Source organism: Athene cunicularia, assembly GCF_003259725.1.
Source record: "Athene cunicularia isolate RWA chromosome Z unlocalized genomic scaffold, athCun1 chrZ_part1, whole genome shotgun sequence".
NCBI lineage: Eukaryota > Metazoa > Chordata > Aves > Strigiformes > Strigidae > Athene > Athene cunicularia.
The window spans coordinates 13,301,094-13,319,636 of record NW_020799142.1 but is presented as its reverse complement, the minus strand read 5'-3'; the positions used below and the strand labels follow the sequence as shown (position 1 = coordinate 13,319,636).

Sequence of the window (18,543 nt, the reverse complement as noted above, 5' to 3'; positions counted from 1 at the left end):
CCGTCAATTCTTGGGCGCCCGGCACGGGGTGGGGCGAAGGCGGGAGGCGTCGCGGTGAAGTGACGTTGCCCAGCATGGCGTCGTCCGACTCGGAGCGCAAGCGAAAGCAACATGAGATGGTGGGCGGCAGCGAGGAGGTGAGGGAGGAGGAGGTGGTGGCAGTGGCGGCAGACGACGACAAGAACAACAACAATAACAACGATGATGATGAGGAGGAGGAGGAGGATGAGGAGCGCTGGGTCGGGCCGCTCCCGGGGGAGGCCACGCAGGCGAAAAAGAGGAGAGGTAACGGGAGGAGCGGAGCCCACGGCCGCCCGCCTGTCCTTTCTCTGGGGAGCGAGCGGCCCGGGAGCCGTCTGTGGCGCTGCCCCGGGCAGGGTCTGAAGCGGTGGGAAGGCGGCTGTGGGGTGGGGCTGCCTGGCAGCTGGGCCGCCCTCGGGAGGTTCCCTCGCGCCCCGGATTAGGAGAGGAGGACGGGCGGGTGGAAGCCCGTTGCCTGAACTGGTGTCTCATACGTAAAATGTTTGGACTGTGCAGTAACGCCTCGGGTGCGAAATTACGGGCCGGGAACACCGTATTTCTGCTTTCTTTGGAGGACACCCTTAGGCTAAGAGGCCCTGCTTTGCAGGGTTTGTATTGCTGGAGCCGTGCTTTTTGCAGCTGTGGAGTTAATTGTGTTCTGGATCGCTGCCCTGAGATGGGCAAGTAGGAGAAGCCTCTAGTTTGTCTTCTGGCATATGGTTTTTATGTACCTAGTAACTCAAAGCACTCTGAGTATTATTGTAATGCTCAGCAGAGGCAAACCTGCCAGTTCAGTAACAAGTGCCATTGCGTGTTACAGTTAGAATGTAAAAATCGGACAGAAGCAGAAAATGAAGTCATTTTAGGTGGGCCAGTTAAACAGTGATCTAGATAGGTGCTAACATTTAAGAATATAAGCTACAGTACCTGTGTGGGACCTTGAATCTGGCTTAACAACAACAGGCATACATTTGGTTTGGTAAGAAAATAAGGTTATCTGTTTACTGGCAGTGCCCTGGTTTCAGCTGGGATAGAGGTAATTTTTCCTCTTAGTAGCTAGAATAGTGCAGTGCTTTGGATTCAGTATGGAATTTGATAAAACACTAATGTTTTCAGTTGTTGCTAAGAAATTAAGTGCTTTCCAAATCCCCATGTCCTGCTCATACACATGTATACAGGAAGCTGGGAGGAAGCAGAGGAAGAGCCCTGGACCCAAGTTGGCCATTGAAATATTCCATATCATGCAGTGTCATGCTCAGTACATAAACAAGGGTTGGCTGGGAAGGGGGGGTTGTCTATTGCTTCCAGGATTGCAGTTATGGGATCTTGGTATTTCAGGATTGCTGGCTGGGAATGGGTAGGGTATGAGTTGGTGAGTGGTAAGCAATTGCATTGTGCGTTACCTGTTTGTACTTTCTATTATTGTTACTGTTTTATGGTTTTACAAGGTAATAGTTACTCTAAAAGGCAGCATCTCTATGGGTTAAAGCAGAGTTTGAATGGCTTTAGTCTACTGATAATATGTAAGTCTGAGTATAAAGCCACAGTGGAAACCCCTTTTATTATGTTTGCACAAAATCCTAGTATAGTCTTGACTAAAATGGGAGTAAGCTATTCAAGCGTTAAGGGAGAACAGAAGCTAGATGTACTTTTGTGGGAAAAAAATATTTCCTGATTTTTCTTTTTGTTCTGTTTAGTTCTTGAATTTGAACACGTTTATCTTGAAAATCTACCATGTGCTTCGATGTATGAACGCAGTTACATGCACAGAGATGTCATTACACATGTAGCATGTACTAAGTAAGTGTCTTTTTCCACTGTTTCTCCCTGTCAGAGATGTATTTTTGTATGCACTGGGAAGTTTTCACTGTAGAAGGTTAATAATGGAAAGTTAGGATGTTCAGAGGAGCTGTTTTTAAAAAAAAACCCTAAGTGCAAATGAACGGGCTTACTGAGAAACAAGATAAAAATTGTTTAAATAGACTAAAAGATGATCTTAAAATCCTTATTGCAGTGTGCAGCCCATACTACAGGAATAAGAGCAGCTGACTGCATCTGAACAAAACGGGATTCAGCATAGCTGCACAGATTGAGGAGATAGCGTTCTTCTCTTTTATGTGTCTCTAGTAACTACTGTGAAACCAGGCCTAAAAAGGTAGTAAAATTTATATAGTCATAAAGGATGCTATTATAGATTTCTTCAGTTCAGGCTGTTGACTTTTCATAGGTTAATCCAGAGTGCATTAAAATACTCGTTTGCTTTTCTGGGAGTAATAATACCCATTCAAACAGATTGTCACAGTAATTTTTTTTAAAGTTCATTCTCTGCACAGTGTTAATTATAGTGTAAATTACTGCCCAGTGTGAAAGTGCATGATGTGGGTATCTTTCTTTTTTTTATTATTTCTCTTTTGTCATTGTAGGACAGATTTTATTATAACAGCCAGTCATGATGGACATGTAAAATTCTGGAAAAAAATAGAAGAAGGGATTGAGTTTGTTAAACACTTCCGGAGTCACCTAGGTGAGAAGTTGCTTTTTCTTCTCTAAACGACCTCACTTTTTCCTGTCCCTTTCTCTTAGTCATTTGAGGAGGGAGTACAAGTAAAGAGGAGAGGGGTTCTGGAATTCATTTACTGCAGTCAGGGATTAAATGATGTCAACCTATCTTCCTTTATTCCCCTGTCCTGTTAAGAAGGTTTTGCTCCTAAACTGCAGGAGGGATAGGGTGAGAATAAAACATGTGGCACTCCTTCTGCACAGATTCCTTACATCCTTTGCATCCCTTTGTGCCCCACCTGTGGGGAGATTGTCTATGACATAAAGAAACTGTTTAAAAATACGTGAACAATGTACATAAAATCCAGATAAATTTAAAAACATGTCACTTTAAGGTTACCTTCATCCATTATTTTTCTCCCTTTTTTTACCTGCAGTATGGAAAAAAATGATTATTTTCATCTGAAATTATTGCAACTTTAGAGTAAATTCTGCAATTAAGAATTAATAATTTTAACCCAGTGTTCTGAGTTAGTAAGTGCACATAGCTCTTCTGTACTGTGCTAAGCGTTAAATAGGCTGGACAAGTAATGAGCTTCTCATTGCTATTAGAAATGATATGCCTGGTGGAAAAAACTGGTTTGATATGCAGACTGTTACAATTAGAAAAATATATAATATTAATAATAAAAGTACTATTTCTTTTTAGAGTTACTGAAAAATATTGTGGTGGATTATTTATCTTAACTCTTAGCTTCTCATTATACACAGAAACAAAATGTGAGAGCAAAGCCTACCAAGCAAAATTAAATATTGTGAAAAACTTAAGGAAGGCTCAATTGCAGAGTAATTTTGACTATTATGTGTGTTAATAGCAAGACTGTAAGAGTCTATAGAGTTCTACTGCTTTTTCTGTTTTGAGAGATGCAAGTCGAGTAGCACATCATTTTTTTTTACCATATCATAATGTTGTTCTCAATTTTTCTAAATAAACATATAAAATTAAAATAATTAAATTACAATATTTAATTTATGGGTCTTTTTGTGGATTTTTTTCTGTGGAATATTGAAAGGAAGGATGTCTCCTATGTCTTAATAGTATGTTACCTTTTTTAATAGGTGTTATTGAGAGTATTGCTGTGAGTTCAGAGGGGGCATTATTCTGTTCAGTTGGAGATGACAAAGCAATGAAGGTGTTCGATGTAGTTAACTTCGATATGATCAACATGCTGAAACTTGGGTAAATTAGTTTTTGAAAATGTTTGTTTGGAATTATAAATGATGTTTCTTTTGCTAAGAGGTAAGTCAATATTTTGCTTTTGTTTGAGGGATTTTTCCTACAGTCAGATGAAGCTGAGTAAGTTTCATTATTTGGAATGCATCCAGTGGCTGGATCCTGCCTGACTGAATAGAAGAATTTACAACTCTGTATGGTACATGAGTGGAGTAGGTCTGTGCCTTTTCTCAGGATCAGATATTATGCAGAGAGATGTGATGTTTCTCAAAATACTTAGCTAGGCATAATTTTTTTTTCTGTTGTTTGGCACTGAATTTAAAAATTTTAGCCAACTAATAATTCCAGCAGAGAGGGAATTTGGCCTGTATGTATTGTCTTATTTGTCGTAGGGATAGAAATTTACTACTTCTGTTAGAAAGAATGTTGTTGCTTTCCTTAGTCTTGCTGTTGTAGGATTTCTGTAGTTATACAGTATGTAGCTAAAGAATCTGGGAGAAAAAGGAATGGATGTTATTGGAAATATAAAAATATTGGAGGAAAACAAGCCCCACCTGTTACAGGGGTGGCTTAAGAGTGTTGAAGGATCATTGAATGCTGTACCAGGAATGGTAGAAATACTCATGTTTCCACAAGCCTTTCAAAATTGGAAAACTTATTCCTCAAAGGCTTGTTGATTAGTTGTGAAACTGAATAGAAGCATAAACTAAAAAAAAAAAAAAAAAAAGCTCTTTTCAGAATACCTGTATAAAAGCTTATGTTACCTGCTTTGCTCGTTATAGTATTATCGTCCAGATAATGTACTTAGCCTATAGGAATTGATTCCCTCTTGACTCTCTGCTATGGAAAACTTCCAGTTAGCTTTACTCTTTTGTTTTTACTGGGCTTTTCTACTTAGTAGCCCTATGTTGTAATTACAAAATTAGTAAAATTACAGGATTAAAAAAAAATTGTATTAAGAAAAACTTAATTTGATGCTACAATAGAAGGTGCTTTTTTTCTGTTTCAGAATTCGGGGAAAACTGATGGAGAATTTAAATCTGTTTTGTTTCAGGAATACCCTGAGAATGCTACGTGTAACATTTTGCTATAATATGTTTCCTGATTTATCTTTAGATTTTTTCCAGCATCTGTAATCAAGACTCTCATCTCCCCATATATTTTTTTTCAGAGATATTTGGGTGTCCTGGTTTTGACTGGGAGAGTTAATTTTTCTTCTTAGTAGCTAGAAGAGTGGTGTGCTACCACATACTGAATTATACCAGAGGAATGTTGATAATACACTGATGTTTTCAGTTGTTGCTAAGAGGTCAAGGACTTTCCAACTTCCTGTCTATGCACAGGTGTACAAGCAGCTGAGAAGGAGCAGAGCCAGAGCCCCAGACCCAGACTGGCCAGCAAAATACTCTGTATCATGCAGTGTCATGCTGACTATAAAAAGGAGGGTTGGCCAGGAAGGGGGAGTTCTCTCTCGCTTCTGGGATTGCAGTTGGGGGAATCTTGGTGGTCTTGGATCACTAGCCAGGAACGGGCTGGGTAGCAGCTGGCAGGTGGTGATCAATTGCATGGTGCATTGCCCAATTGTACTTCCTATTATTGTTTTATTTTATTCCAATTATTAAATTGTTTTTATCTCAACCTACGAGTCTCTCTTTACCCCTCCAATTAAATCTCTCATCCCCCAGGAGCAGGAGGGGGAGCAAGCGTCTGGGTGGTGTTTGGCTGCCAGCTGGGTTTAAACCACAACACTGAGTTTTACCTGAAGTGAACTCTTTAGTGAACAAGAGAACAGTATATAGCTGTAATACAAGCATTGTCCTGAATAACCTTTTAAAACAATGTTTGTTGCTCTACTGTATTACTCTTTATTGAACAGATAGTTTCTGTTGATGTGCCTGAGAATTTTTTCATGGCTGTTTGCTCAGGCTTGCAAGAGTTAATGTAGAATCCTAAGTTTTTGTGGTCTTTTCAATTCACATCTTGTGTTGCCTGCTTTTATATATACATGCCAGTACATTGCAGGGTTGATAAGATTTGTCTGAAATTCTTCAGATCCTTTCAGTTCTAAGCTACATACACAGTGTGACTAATGAAAATCCACGTGCTTTATGCTTCCATCAGTGATCTAGAGAAGGGTGGCTGTTTGTGCAGAAACTTTGGATAATGATGCATAGATCAGTGGGACTTTTTTTTTTTTGTAATGTATGTATGTATTTGATCCTTTTTTTTCTAGTGAACCTGAGACAAACTTCTGGTTATGTTTCTTTTTATGAGAATTTTCAGCAGACAGGCATTGAAAATTGAAATCTGTCTGTCACTTGTGAGTTCTTCAGTATCTGTTAGCTTGATTCATGAAAGGATACTAAATATGAGTTTCTTATGGAGACTGCATTTCTTTGTGGTCTGGCATATAATTTGAGTTCTGGTTCTTAAAATCTTTGCTCACAGACTTTTTAAAAAAAGATGTAACATATTATTGATCATACCTGCAGGTTGTTTAATTTGTATAGTATGTTTTTGGTAGTAGCAAATGGAATCCTTCTTAAATGTATTCAGAACACTTACTGAATGTAGGGTGATTGTCTTAATTTTACTTACTGACTATCTGTTTGGGTGTTTTTGTTTGGAAATTTTTTTTTTTTTTTTTTTTTTTTGCAAGACCTAGTTGAACTTTTCTGTAAATGTATGGCAAAGATGCAGTTGTCTTCATTGCCACTGAAGAATTAATCACTTAACAGGTGAAAGAAAAATGCTACTGAGTCATATAAGTTCAATAGTAATCATTAATGCTGCTGGTGGTATTCAGCTGGATTTCCATTCTTATTCTTCTTTTATACCCACCTTCTACCTTTTGCTTTCTGTCACAGCCTCTTTATAAAACAATATGGGAACAACAGAAATTGACTGAGCCATCCACTGAATTGCATTGCTTGGAAAGCTTGTTTATAACACTGTTGAATTTTAGCAAGACTAGTAAATAAAGTTTAAAATTTGCTTCTGATATTTGATTTTATGTTTATAGTGTAACTTGATTCTTATCTAAGTAACACCAGTCTTTTTTTTTTTCCCTACTCTTGGTTGCAGCTTCTACCCTGGCCAGTGTGAATGGGTGTATTGCCCTGGAGATGCCATATCTTCTGTTGCAACATCTGAGAAGAGCACAGGAAAAATATTCATCTACGATGGACGAGGAAATAACCAGCCACTTCATGTTTTTGATAAACTCCATACATCTTCTCTTACTCAGATACGCTTGAACCCTGTCTACAAAGTAGTAGTGTCTTCTGACAAATCTGGAATGATCGAGTACTGGACTGGTACTCCTCACGAATATAAATTTCCCAAGAATGTGAACTGGGAGTATAAAACAGATACTGATCTATATGAATTTGCTAAATGCAAGGCTTACCCATCCAGTATAAGTTTTTCACCTGATGGAAAGAAAATGGCCACTCTTGGGTCTGACAGAAAAGTTAGAATTTTCCGTTTTCTGACGGGGAAGCTCATGAGAGTCTTTGATGAATCACTGAGTGTGAGTTTGGGCTTGCTTCTCTTTTTATGAGGCTTTTCCTCTATTTATTTCAATTTATTTACCAGCATATTCAGCTAATTTATTGTTTATTTCTAAAGCTCAGCTTCAGTGCTGTATTTTTACTGAGAAAAGGTTTTCCATGTTCTCTTCCTTGTCTCTTGCAAGAATTACGGAAAATGCCTATTTCAAGTAACATCAAAATAATGAATTAAATTTCTCATTTTCTAAGAACTTTGATAGACAGTTACACACTTTCCTTCCTTTGCTTAAGCCTAGTATTACAACGTGCATATTGGTTCATTAGAAAGAGTATTACTTGAATTTATTTTAATTCTTTAGTTAAGTTTTAGTGGAATCACCTCACTTAGATTCTATATTTTCTAAGGATGTGGATCTGTGTTTTGCTGGATCAAAAGTTTAAAGTATGTTCATATAACAGTGATTCTGGTTTTTTTCTGTAGATGTTTACTGAACTTCAGCAGATGAGACAGCAGCTACCAGACATGGAGTTTGGTCGGCGTATGGCAGTTGAGCGTGAGCTGGAGAAAGTGGATGCAGTAAGATTAATTAATATAATTTTTGATGAAACTGGACACTTCGTTCTCTATGGAACAATGTTGGGCATTAAGGTCATAAATGTAGAGACTAACAGGTAAGTTCCAGTGACACACGTTAAGATAAATGTTTGCTTCAAAGCTTATATTCAGTCAAATTTATAGCATACTTAAGCTTTATATGACTGTGGGGGTCTCTAATCTTTTGCCTTACATTAGATACTCCCATGCTTAGTAATGGACAATGACTACAGTTTGAAGCTTAGTGAAATGAGGAGAAAATACTTGAAGTCTATTTTTATTAAAAATGTGTAATCAATTCATTCCTGTCTAACTGGATGTGACAACAAAGGAAATGTGAATCATGCAGTTGGTATTTTATTGCATATGGAGACTGACCAGTGAATTATGTAGCAAGTTTGAATAGGGAAGTATAAAAACCAGTAAATTATTTTGAATTCTGATTTGAGTCTTACAGTCAGAAAGGAGACATTCTCTGACTCTGAGCAGCTAAGAGCATTTACGCCTTTTTACATCTTGTACTTCAGGTGTATTCGTATCTTGGGAAAACAAGAGAACATCAGAGTGATGCAACTAGCTTTGTTCCAAGGAGTAGCAAAGAAACATCGTGCTGCAATCACTATAGAGATGAAGGCATCTGAAAATCCCGTTCTCCAGAATATCCAGGCAGATCCGACAGTAATCTGCACAGCTTTTAAAAAAAATAGGTTTTATATGGTGTGTGTGGTTTCTATTTAAATAACTCCAATCTTGTATTGATGTTTTTTCTGCATTATTTTTTATTTTGATCCTTGCACCTTTCCAGTGCTTTTAGTCTTGAGTATTTGCAAACACAACTTTTCCAGAGGAGTCTCTTTATATTGCAACTATATTTTAGCTTTAGCTTGAACTACCTATAAATTGGCTAGAAACAGCTTTGTAGTTTTTAATTTTTCCATTAGTGCTCAAGCAGTTACATAAACTTGGATGGTTTTGGCTATCTAAATTATAGTTCTTTGAGAAGAATATATGCTTTTGTTCTAGTTGAAAAAACCCCACATTTAAAACCCTAAAAAAAACCTTACAAGATTTTATACAGATAAACAATAACTAATTGTATAAAATATGTAATAAAAATAATTACATTCAGGGCAGCACTGGTACTTGGTAGCACCAAGTACATTATGGGCAACTAAGACAAGAGTCATCTTCCTGTTCACAATTTAGATTCTGGGTGAGATGCAGTGAATAAGCCAAAGAGACAATCAATTCCAGAGTAGTTAATAGTTGATCTGGGATGTGGTCACCATAGAGGTTTAAGATGATTCTGTCTGTTTTCACTTGTGCTTGAATTTGTTCAATTTTCCATTGGAGCTCAAGACAGTATAATTTCTAAAGCTTTGTGTGGTTAATGTGTAGTACATAATGGAATATGTACTTCGAATGGAATACTACTCTGAATGATTTGACAACTGAGGAGGAAGTTAGACAAAATCTGAAAACGCTACTCACTGTTAGAGAAAACATGACTGTATGCATGTGGAAAGATTAGTGATTGTCATTTGATACATATGTTACTTAAGCAGATGCTTGTGTACTTGTATATTTATTTTATATTTTTCTGTCAGTTCTATAAAAATTCTATTTCTGAAATTTCTCATGTTTTGAGTTAAATTTGTTGGTTTTCTATAGTTTTGTATTAATGAAGTGTTGCAATAAGAGGATGTAGTTTGATTTTGTACTGAAACTAAAAGCTTTGTGATGAAACCTGCAAGTTTTGGTTGTATATAACAACTCATATTTTCCATTCTTTTTGTTTTTTAAAGAAAATATGCTGAACTATTATGGGCTTTCTGTTGAAAAGGGAAGGAAGTTTAAGGAAAACATAAAAAGCTGTGTGGATTTAGATGTAGTTGTACTGGAATTTGTGAGTGGAAATGCTGGTAATGCACAAGACTGAGATGCAAGGACGCAAGGATAGACTGTCTGTGAATACTCTCCCTACATTTCAAATCTAGTTGTATGTTTAGCACTGATGTCTTGGGTGTAGCATAGTGTGTAAGATGAGGGGAAAAAAAAAAAGAAAACCAAACAGTTAACCTTTTGTTCTTTTGTTCTTCAGTTTACTAAACGTGAACCAGAAGATACAAAGAGTGCAGATTCTGACAGAGATGTATTTAATGAGAAGCCTTCTAAAGAGGAGGTCATGGCAGCCACTCAGGCAGAAGGACCTAAAAGAGTTTCAGATAGTGCCATCATCCACACAAGCATGGGAGATATTCATATCAAGCTCTTTCCTGTTGAGTATGTATTTGGTAATTTTTCTTTTATTTTGTTTCTCTTTCCTTCTGTGCTTTTTGTTAAGAGTATCCAAGACCTACATTTGAAGTTAGGAATAATTCTTCCCCTTTTTCTACTGTCCTTGTTTCCTACAGTTTCTTAATCAACAGTCTAGGAATGACTCTTGACAAACACAAGGTAAAAATAGGTCTAAATAACTGTTGAGGCCACAGGTTTGTTTTAATGATTTTAGCTTTTATTTAATTATTGGTTCAGGGGGTTTATTCCTTTCTTAACTTCTGTTCTTTCTGGGTAGGTCACAATGCTCTTCTGTGTAAGCTACATATTCTTGTAAGACAATGCTGTTTGATTCTGTCTTGAAAAAGAATGGTGATGTTGGCACCAACAGTAGATTTGGCAGCAGGTCTGAGTAAGCCAGAGGAATAGTACTTTGCAGCTTCTAAATGGGGCAACTGTACTACATTTTATGTTACTGTAGCTCCTTCAAGAGCCACATAAAATTTATGTGAGCATATAATATTAGTGCTGTGTATATTCAAAACCATGGATATAATTGAAAACGTTTTATGCATGAAAACTGCTAAAGTTATTCTGTCAGTACCTCCTTTGTGGTACTAATAAACACAAAGATTTTGTTACAAAACAGTAAATTTATAGCGGTTTTTGTATTGTTATGCATTGAAATTTAACCATTTAAGTGTAGTCCATGCTTCTCCAGAAACAAATGCATGTTTTGTCATAAGCACATGTAAGGCAACACAACCTCAGTTCTACCCTGTAGGGCTGCTAGTCTTCTATTGCTTTCTTCACCAGTGTCTCCTTGCATCAGGCCCTAGTTTCTGGAATTTGTAATTCTAGCATATAGGTTGCAGTAACAGTACTGCCCTTGCCAATGAGTGAAAAGCCAAGCTATGTTATTTCAGATTTTTTTTTGTTTGTTTAATTCTCATGTTAGCGTGTAGCTCTGTTTGCATGCATGCTATTGCAGGTGCCTCACTGCAATTTTTCTATGCAATTTTATATTAAATACAGTATTAGTAGGCTTGATTATTGTTAGGTTTGTCCTTTCTTGTTCTAGTGTCTACTCCCAGCTGAGCCTTGACTTTAAAATCTCTAAGAGGAGCATGTAGAAGAGCATATAGGATGTGGCTTTGTATGCCCTTTAAATATTTGCCTGTGTGCTCATGGAATAAAACTGTGAATGACTATGTACTGCTCAGCAGGAACTGGGGCTCTAATCTTACCTGTTTGACTAGTTATGCCATTGGTGCTCTGTTTAATGAGGTGATTTTGAGTATCAGTAAGCCCAAGCTAATGTTCCTTGTCACAGCTAAAGTAATTCTACAGCTATGGACTCACCTTGGCTATTTTCTTACTTTCTGGGAAAATGTGTGTGACTGTGTAAACCTGTCAGTGTAGATCTACCCTGGCTACTAATCCATTTTATAAAATGGAAGTGGAAGAGCTATTGCAAAAAATTTTTACTGTGGTAGCTGTTGTGGTTTAACCCCAGCCAGCAACTAAGCACCATGCAGCTGCTCACTTGCTCCTCCCCTTTCTCCATGGGATGGGAAGGAGAATTGAAAAAGTAGTAAAACTCATGGTTTGAGATAAGAACAGATTAATAAATAAAATACAGTAATGATGATGATGATAAGGAATATAACAGAGAAATATAACCCAAGAAGACAAGTGATGCATGATGTACTTGCTCACCACCTGCTGACAGATGTCTGAGCAGTGATCTGCCCCTCCTGCCAACTCCCCCCAATTTATGTACTGAGCATGACATTCTATGGTACGGAATATCCCTTTGGTTAGTTCAGATCACCTGTCCTGGCCATGCTCCCTCCAGGCTTCTTGTGCACCTGCTTGCTGGCTGAGCATGAGAAACAGACACATCTTTAATTTAGGACAAAGTCTACATAGCAACAGCTAAAACATCAGTGTGTTACCAACATGATTCTCACATAAATCCAAAGCACAGCATTGTACCAGCTGCTAGGAAGAAAATTAGCTATATCCCAGCTGAAATCAGACAGTAGAAAATCTCTTGGAAATAAAATAAAGTCACAAAGGTGAAGGGGTTGATTGATTGGGTTTTTTTCCATTTTATTTCATCAAGAATAATATTCCACCTCCTTACCCTGCTTCCAGACAAGGTTGGTGAGTAGTTTGAGGAGGGTAATTGACCGCTGACTGCAAGTTCTATAATATTAAAACATTGTACCTTTAGATTTTACTTCTTGTACACAACACTGGACAACTTTACATGTATAGCTTAATAGAACTGTAGAGGTAAAAGAGTGAACAGCTTTCTTCTTATGGAACATAAGCTTAAATAAACTATCTAAAGAGAAAGCTGGGGAAGGAACATCTAATCAATGGTGCATTGAATTAGGCTCTGAGGAAATACATTTGGTACCTTAGTGTCATGGTTTAACCCCAGCCATCAATTAAGTACCACACATGTACTTGCTCATATCACCCTCAGTGGGATGGGGAACTCAGAAGGGTATAAGTGAGAAAACTTGTGGGTTGTGATAAAGACACTTTAAGAGGGAGAGCAAAAGCCAAGCATGCAAGCAAAGCAAAACAAGGAAGTCATTCATCACTTCCCAGTGGCAGGCAAGTGTTCAGGCATCTCCAGGAAAGCAGGAATCCATCACACCTAACAGTTACTTGAGAAGACAGACACCATCACTTTGAATGTTGCTCCCTTCCTCCTTCTTCCCCCAGCTTTATATGCTGAGCATGATGTCATATGGTATGGAATATCTCTGGGGTCAGCTGTGTCCCCTCACACCTTCTTGTGCAGCCCCAGCCTAGTCACTGGTAGGTGGGGTGAGGAGCCAAAGAGGCTTGGGCTCTGTGTAAGCACTGCTCAGCTATAATGAAAGCATCTCTCTATTAGCAACGCTGCTGCCTTCCTGTGCAGTCATGAAATTTTGTACTCTTATTTTGCTTCCAGCCATGGGTTTGAGGAGGTAGGATTTGTCTTTTTCCTTATTTGATGAAAGCTTTTTCTACAGTGTGCTGAAACACTGTTCAGTACAACAGGCTCTTAGTCTGAACTGAAATCTTTAGGGCTTTGCCACTGTACAATTAAATCTTTATTGTAGCCTGTATTTTGTTACATGGTTTCAGGTGCCCCAAAACAGTGGAAAATTTCTGTGTGCACAGCAGAAATGGTTATTACAATGGACACATATTTCACCGTATCATCAAGGTAACTAGTAAAAAGTTAATTTTTTGTTCGTTTAGATAATGTACCTTTGTGGTCAGTCCTCTCTGTTAACTCTCTCGTTTCCCTTTTGCACAAAGGATTTCTAGAACGGCCTCAGAGTTCTCTATAAAAATCTGAACAGCTCTTAAGGTTCTAAACAGCTTTATCACTTACTGGTGTTTAATAGTTGTTCTGCAACAGCCAAGGTGGAAGAAATCTGAAAATTGAAAGATCAATTCAGCAATCCTGCTTGAATTAAGACTTTGTTTCATGTCAGAAGACATTTTTTGTAAGGCTCCTGATTTCTGTTGCACCAGAATCAAGCTGGTAGAGCCTGAATGTTTGCAAAAGGTACAGATAGTCAGGTTTGTCATTCATTAGCAGGAACAGTGAGTAAGCTTGTTTTTTCACAAGTACTCAGCTATAACTTAAAGAAGCTCTGAATGCTTTGTCCTTTATCCACAGCATTTCAGTACTTAGTTTTTCTTGAAAGGTTTGAAGTACGTTGGAAAAAAATGTCATTTGGCATAAACCACTTCTGCTCATTTATTCTATGCAATGATGTAATAACATTTAATTTCTGCGCAGGGTTTCATGATTCAGACTGGTGACCCAACTGGAACAGGAATGGGAGGTGAAAGTATATGGGGAGGAGAATTTGAAGATGAGTTTCATTCAACTTTACGACATGACAGACCATACACACTCAGCATGGCTAATGCAGGACCAAATACCAATGGATCCCAGTTTTTTATAACAGTAGTGCCAACTGTAAGTAATATTAAAGGCTCAGTTTAAGGCCTGAATTGCTAACTAGATAGCACCACCACAACTATCAAAGCTGCTCTATTACTACCCTCCTCAGCTGGACAGGGGACAGAAGATAGAATGAAAGGTTCAATGGGTCAAGATGAAGACAGGAGATCACTCAGCAGTAACTATCACAGGCAAAACAGACTCGACTTGGGAAAAGTAACTTATTGTCAGTCAAATCAGAGTAGGGTAATAAGATATAGAACCAAATCTTAAAACACTTTCCCTACCACCCCTCCCTTCTTCCCAAGCTGAACTTTACTCCCAGTTTCTCTACCTTCTCCCTGACCATGGCACAGGGGGATGCGGGGTGGGGAGTGTTGTCAGTTCATAACCAAATGCCTCTGCCGCTCCTTCCTCCTCAGGGGAGGACTCCTCACACTCTTCCCCTGTCCCAGCATGGGCTCCCTCCCATGGCAGACAGTCCTCCTCAAACTCTGCATGTGAGCCCTTCCCCCAGGGCTGCAGCTCTTTATGAACTGCTCCAGTGTGGGTCCCTTTTGTGGGCTGCAGTCCTCCCAGCAACAGACTGATCCAGCGTGGGCTTCCCTCAGAGTCCCGGACTTCTTTGGGTCCATCCACCTGCTCTGAGTGGGGTCCCCAGGGGCTGCAGGTGGAGATCTGCTCCACCGTGGATCTCCACGGGCTGCAGGGTCACAGCCTGCCTCACCGGGGGCTGCACTGGCGGCTGCAGGGGGGTCTCTGCTCTGGTGCCTGGAGCAACTCCTCACCCTTCTTCACTGACCTTGGTTTCTGGAGTTGTTCCTCTCACATATTCTCACTCCTCTCTCCTGGCTGCAGTTGCACAGGGTTTTTTTCCCCCCTTCTCAAATATGTTATGACGTAGGTGCTTGGCCCTGGCTAGTGGTGGGTCCATCTTGGAGCCGGCTGGCATTGGCTCTGTCAGACAGAAGCCATGCCTGTAGCCGCATCCCCCGCCAAAACCTTGCCACACAAGCCCAGAGTAAAAATATTTTTTTTCTGATGGAATAAGAAACACACTAGTACTATCTAAATATTTTTTTATTTTGGAAATAAATGCTGCACACAATGTAGGCTTCACTAAAACCATCCTTTGAGAACCAGAAAAGTATTTTCATCCATTGTGGTAAAGATGTCTTTTGCTTTTAACTGGAGTAAGGGCAATATCAAATTCTTAATAAATGTTTGCAATTGTATATTACTATAGTGTTTTGTATTAATATATTGGTTTAAACTTGATGGAAATCTAGTTCTTGCTTAAGTTGTTTGATGTTTTTGGGTATGGTGCCAGGATGACTCCTTAACATTGCCCAATTATAGCTGTACAAAGAAGCCAGTACTGAGGTTTGAATATTTCCCTTGATCTGTGTACAATTTCAGAACCAAAAAGACAAGTTTTGTTAAGTGAATCTAACAGCTACAAAACAAATTCTTAAAGGTGACACTTACAGAAACTACATTCTTACAGCACTCTTTAAAATCATATCTTTTTTAAAAAAACACCCATCCACCATATTTTTGAGACTTATAAGTTACATCAGTGCCCATATTTAGTTTGTTAATTGAGCATACTGTATGAATGACTTGGATAGTATTTTGGACCGGCTTAAATACACCTGTAAAAATACCATGAAATAGACTGACACAGCATTTCTGTGAACTGAGAATACACTTTAAAATAAACTATGAAATTCTACTGCATTGCTAGAACTTGACCTCTGTAGTACTTTAAGGAAACAACTGAAAAAGTGGATTTATATGCATGTGATTATGTATTAGTGGCACTCAATGTACATGTGAATATTTACATTGTGTTAAGTTTCATAGTCTAAACATATAAAATGTATCCATGTACACTTATTCTATGTCAGTCTCCTGGTTTGGTACCTAACCTATGTGCTGCTTTCTATTTTAATACGCTTTTTCTTTTTCCTCTCATACCCTCAAACAGCCATGGCTAGACAACAAGCACAGCGTTTTTGGACGGGTGACTAAAGGAATGGAAGTTGTTCAGAGAATCTCAAATGTAAAAGTCAATCCCAAAACTGACAAACCCTATGAGGATATCAGCATCATTAATATCACAGTGAAGTAAACAAGGAGATGAAGGTTCCAGCTTAAGCAGAAAAAACTCACAGTGGGACCCAAAAAATGACCCAGAAAGAACAGAAACATTTTTGATAATTCTTAGATATAAGAAGTGCCAGGACAGAGGCAATCACCAGTTCTACTATTTTTAATGTACCTTAAGTGCCCTAAGTCTGTATTTCTGGTAACTTTGTATTTTGAAGTAAAAATGTCTGCATGTTTCTTATAAAGTCTACTGTTTTTCTTGCATCTCCTTCTATGCAAAGCTGAAAATTAAAAAAAAATCATGGCTCATGATACTGTTTATTAAATAGGATCAGGTAACTTTTTCATGTTTATTTGCATCTTTCATATCAAATTAATCCTCTTCACCGTATGGAAGTCTTTGACAGAGGAAAAAGTCATAGGTAAGCTCTTCAATCATAGGTACATGCATCAAAATTTAGATTGTTATGATACTATCTACTAGGACAGTGTTTGTAATCTAGCTCTGTCCTTTAAAAATGGTTGTGTTTACATGTCTTCAGTATATAAGAGCAATGGTCAGCTCTTGAAATGCTAGTGTATGAATTCCCATGCAACTTATTTGACATTGCCAACAACACTTTTTTTCTTTCAGTGTTTGCTTTCTCATTATTTTACCATCAGGAGCCTGTTTCTGGCTTCATTTTTACTCAAAGTCCTACAAACGGTACTACTTCTACTGAAATACTTAGTTTGAAATGACTGCCACCATTTATTTTAGCTAAGCTTATGTCAGGTGCTTCTAATGCAGTCCTCACGGAAAACTCACACAACTTCTCAGGCTCTTGTGAATCTGTGGCTAGATACAATCCTGTTCTATGTTGGATAGTTAAGTCTACTCTAAATACAGGAACATTAACTCGACTGTTTATGTTCATGTAACACCACTGCACTCATACAAGACTGATGAGTTTACGGTCCTGGTAACTTCATTCATGAAATGAGATGTGAATGCTTATCAAATTCAGTCCCTCAAAAGCTGCTACCACTAAGTTTATCTTCAGTGAGATAAAGGGCTATCCTCAGGCAGCAATATGAAAAATTCCACAGTAAGCTAAGTGTAGCACATCTCTATTCTGAGGGGATGTTAACAAAAGGAAAAAAAAATGCAAGTTTACTATAATTCATTCTCAAAGATTTAGACACTTTTATTGAAAAGGATTTTCTCACCAACTCAAATTGCAGCAGCTTGTGAATTGTCTCCACTAAAAGAGCCCTTTCTAAGAAATCTTAACGTAACATATACACCTACTCCAACAGTTCAGAGCAAGAACTATCTCAGAATAAATCCCTCAGGTATCACATAGTCCACAACAAATTTGAAGATAGCATACAGTAAGACCGTATCAAGTGATAAAACTATTTTTTCAGTTAGCCTAGACATACGGTTTTTGAGCTGAGATTCTTTAAAGAAAACCACAACACAGTCGCTGGATGCTGTATTTACTTGATTTCACAATTGATTCAAAATCCTAGGAAAAGTTGTTTAGTCTTTTCAAATAATCCCCATAGTTAGTAATGCTTGTGTGAGTTCTAGTTGGGGAAATATTCCAATGTCATATTGCATAAGTCAGTACACTAAAAACTAAAGTTCAGTAAAACTGGTGAAACAAATTTATAACTAAAGCTGTTTGTATGTAGTGCGAGTGTATAATACAAATAAACCTCTTAGTGTACCTGTTTACACTGAAGAGTTCATAGATTAATGCGACACTTTCACAGTTACTTCAAGTCATCTTAAATAAATTCCATTTAAAAATGCTTTTATGGTAGCATTCCATGTATTGCAAACAATCCTTTGTACTCAAAAATAGGCACGAGTGAGAATTTTTCCTCTGCCCTCAAATGTAATGTTATAAAAAAATCCAAACTGGTCACCATGAATATTTTAAAAGTAGAACTAGAGAGGTATGTATAAGTGAAGCATAAGCCAGCTAAAGATAAAACTATAGAATCAGGATTTTTCTGTAAAGAATGCATGTCTTCTCTGTTAAAAATATTCCAGGAAAAGGTATCTACCATGCTTTGCAGACCTTGTTCATATTTTCAAGAGTGCTGTGAAGGGACAATCAGCCCTAACTAGGTCTAGGACTGCTGTGCATTACAGGCTAAGCAGATTCTCAAGTCAGGGCAGCCAACTGTCTGTTGTGCAAAAAGTTACAGGCTGGCAAGGATGAACTATTTTTAGTTCGGTAGGTGCAAAAAAACACCTTTCACTTTGTTGTAAACTATTTCCAAATTTATCACTTCATCCAGAGAAAGAGTAAAT

The 18,543-nt window shown here is 38.1% G+C and overlaps 1 protein-coding gene across 1 annotated transcript; it reads left to right on the top strand.

Moving 5' to 3' along the window:
* The first annotated feature begins 54 nt into the window (after positions 1 to 54).
* PPWD1 (peptidylprolyl isomerase domain and WD repeat containing 1) lies at positions 55 to 16,480 on the top strand. Its single transcript, XM_026865314.1, has 11 exons — positions 55 to 285; positions 1,719 to 1,821; positions 2,445 to 2,545; positions 3,640 to 3,760; positions 6,839 to 7,286; positions 7,748 to 7,938; positions 8,389 to 8,578; positions 9,963 to 10,144; positions 13,289 to 13,370; positions 13,956 to 14,138; positions 16,114 to 16,480. Exons 1-11 carry the CDS (start codon positions 75 to 77, stop codon positions 16,255 to 16,257), a joined length of 1,956 nt encoding a protein of 651 aa, XP_026721115.1. The 5' UTR covers positions 55 to 74; the 3' UTR covers positions 16,258 to 16,480.
* The last annotated feature ends 2,063 nt before the right edge of the window (positions 16,481 to 18,543 follow it).

Excerpts from the sequence above, each read along its gene's own strand:
- PPWD1 (XM_026865314.1), top strand. The coding sequence starts at position 75 with ATGGCGTCGTCCGACTCGGAGCGCAAGCGAAAGCAACATGAGATGGTG. Across the intron at positions 286-1,718 it reads GCAGGCGAAAAAGAGGAGAG|TTCTTGAATTTGAACACGTT; the intron begins GTAACGGGAGGA and ends TGTTCTGTTTAG. Across the intron at positions 14,139-16,113 it reads TTATAACAGTAGTGCCAACT|CCATGGCTAGACAACAAGCA; the intron begins GTAAGTAATATT and ends ACCCTCAAACAG.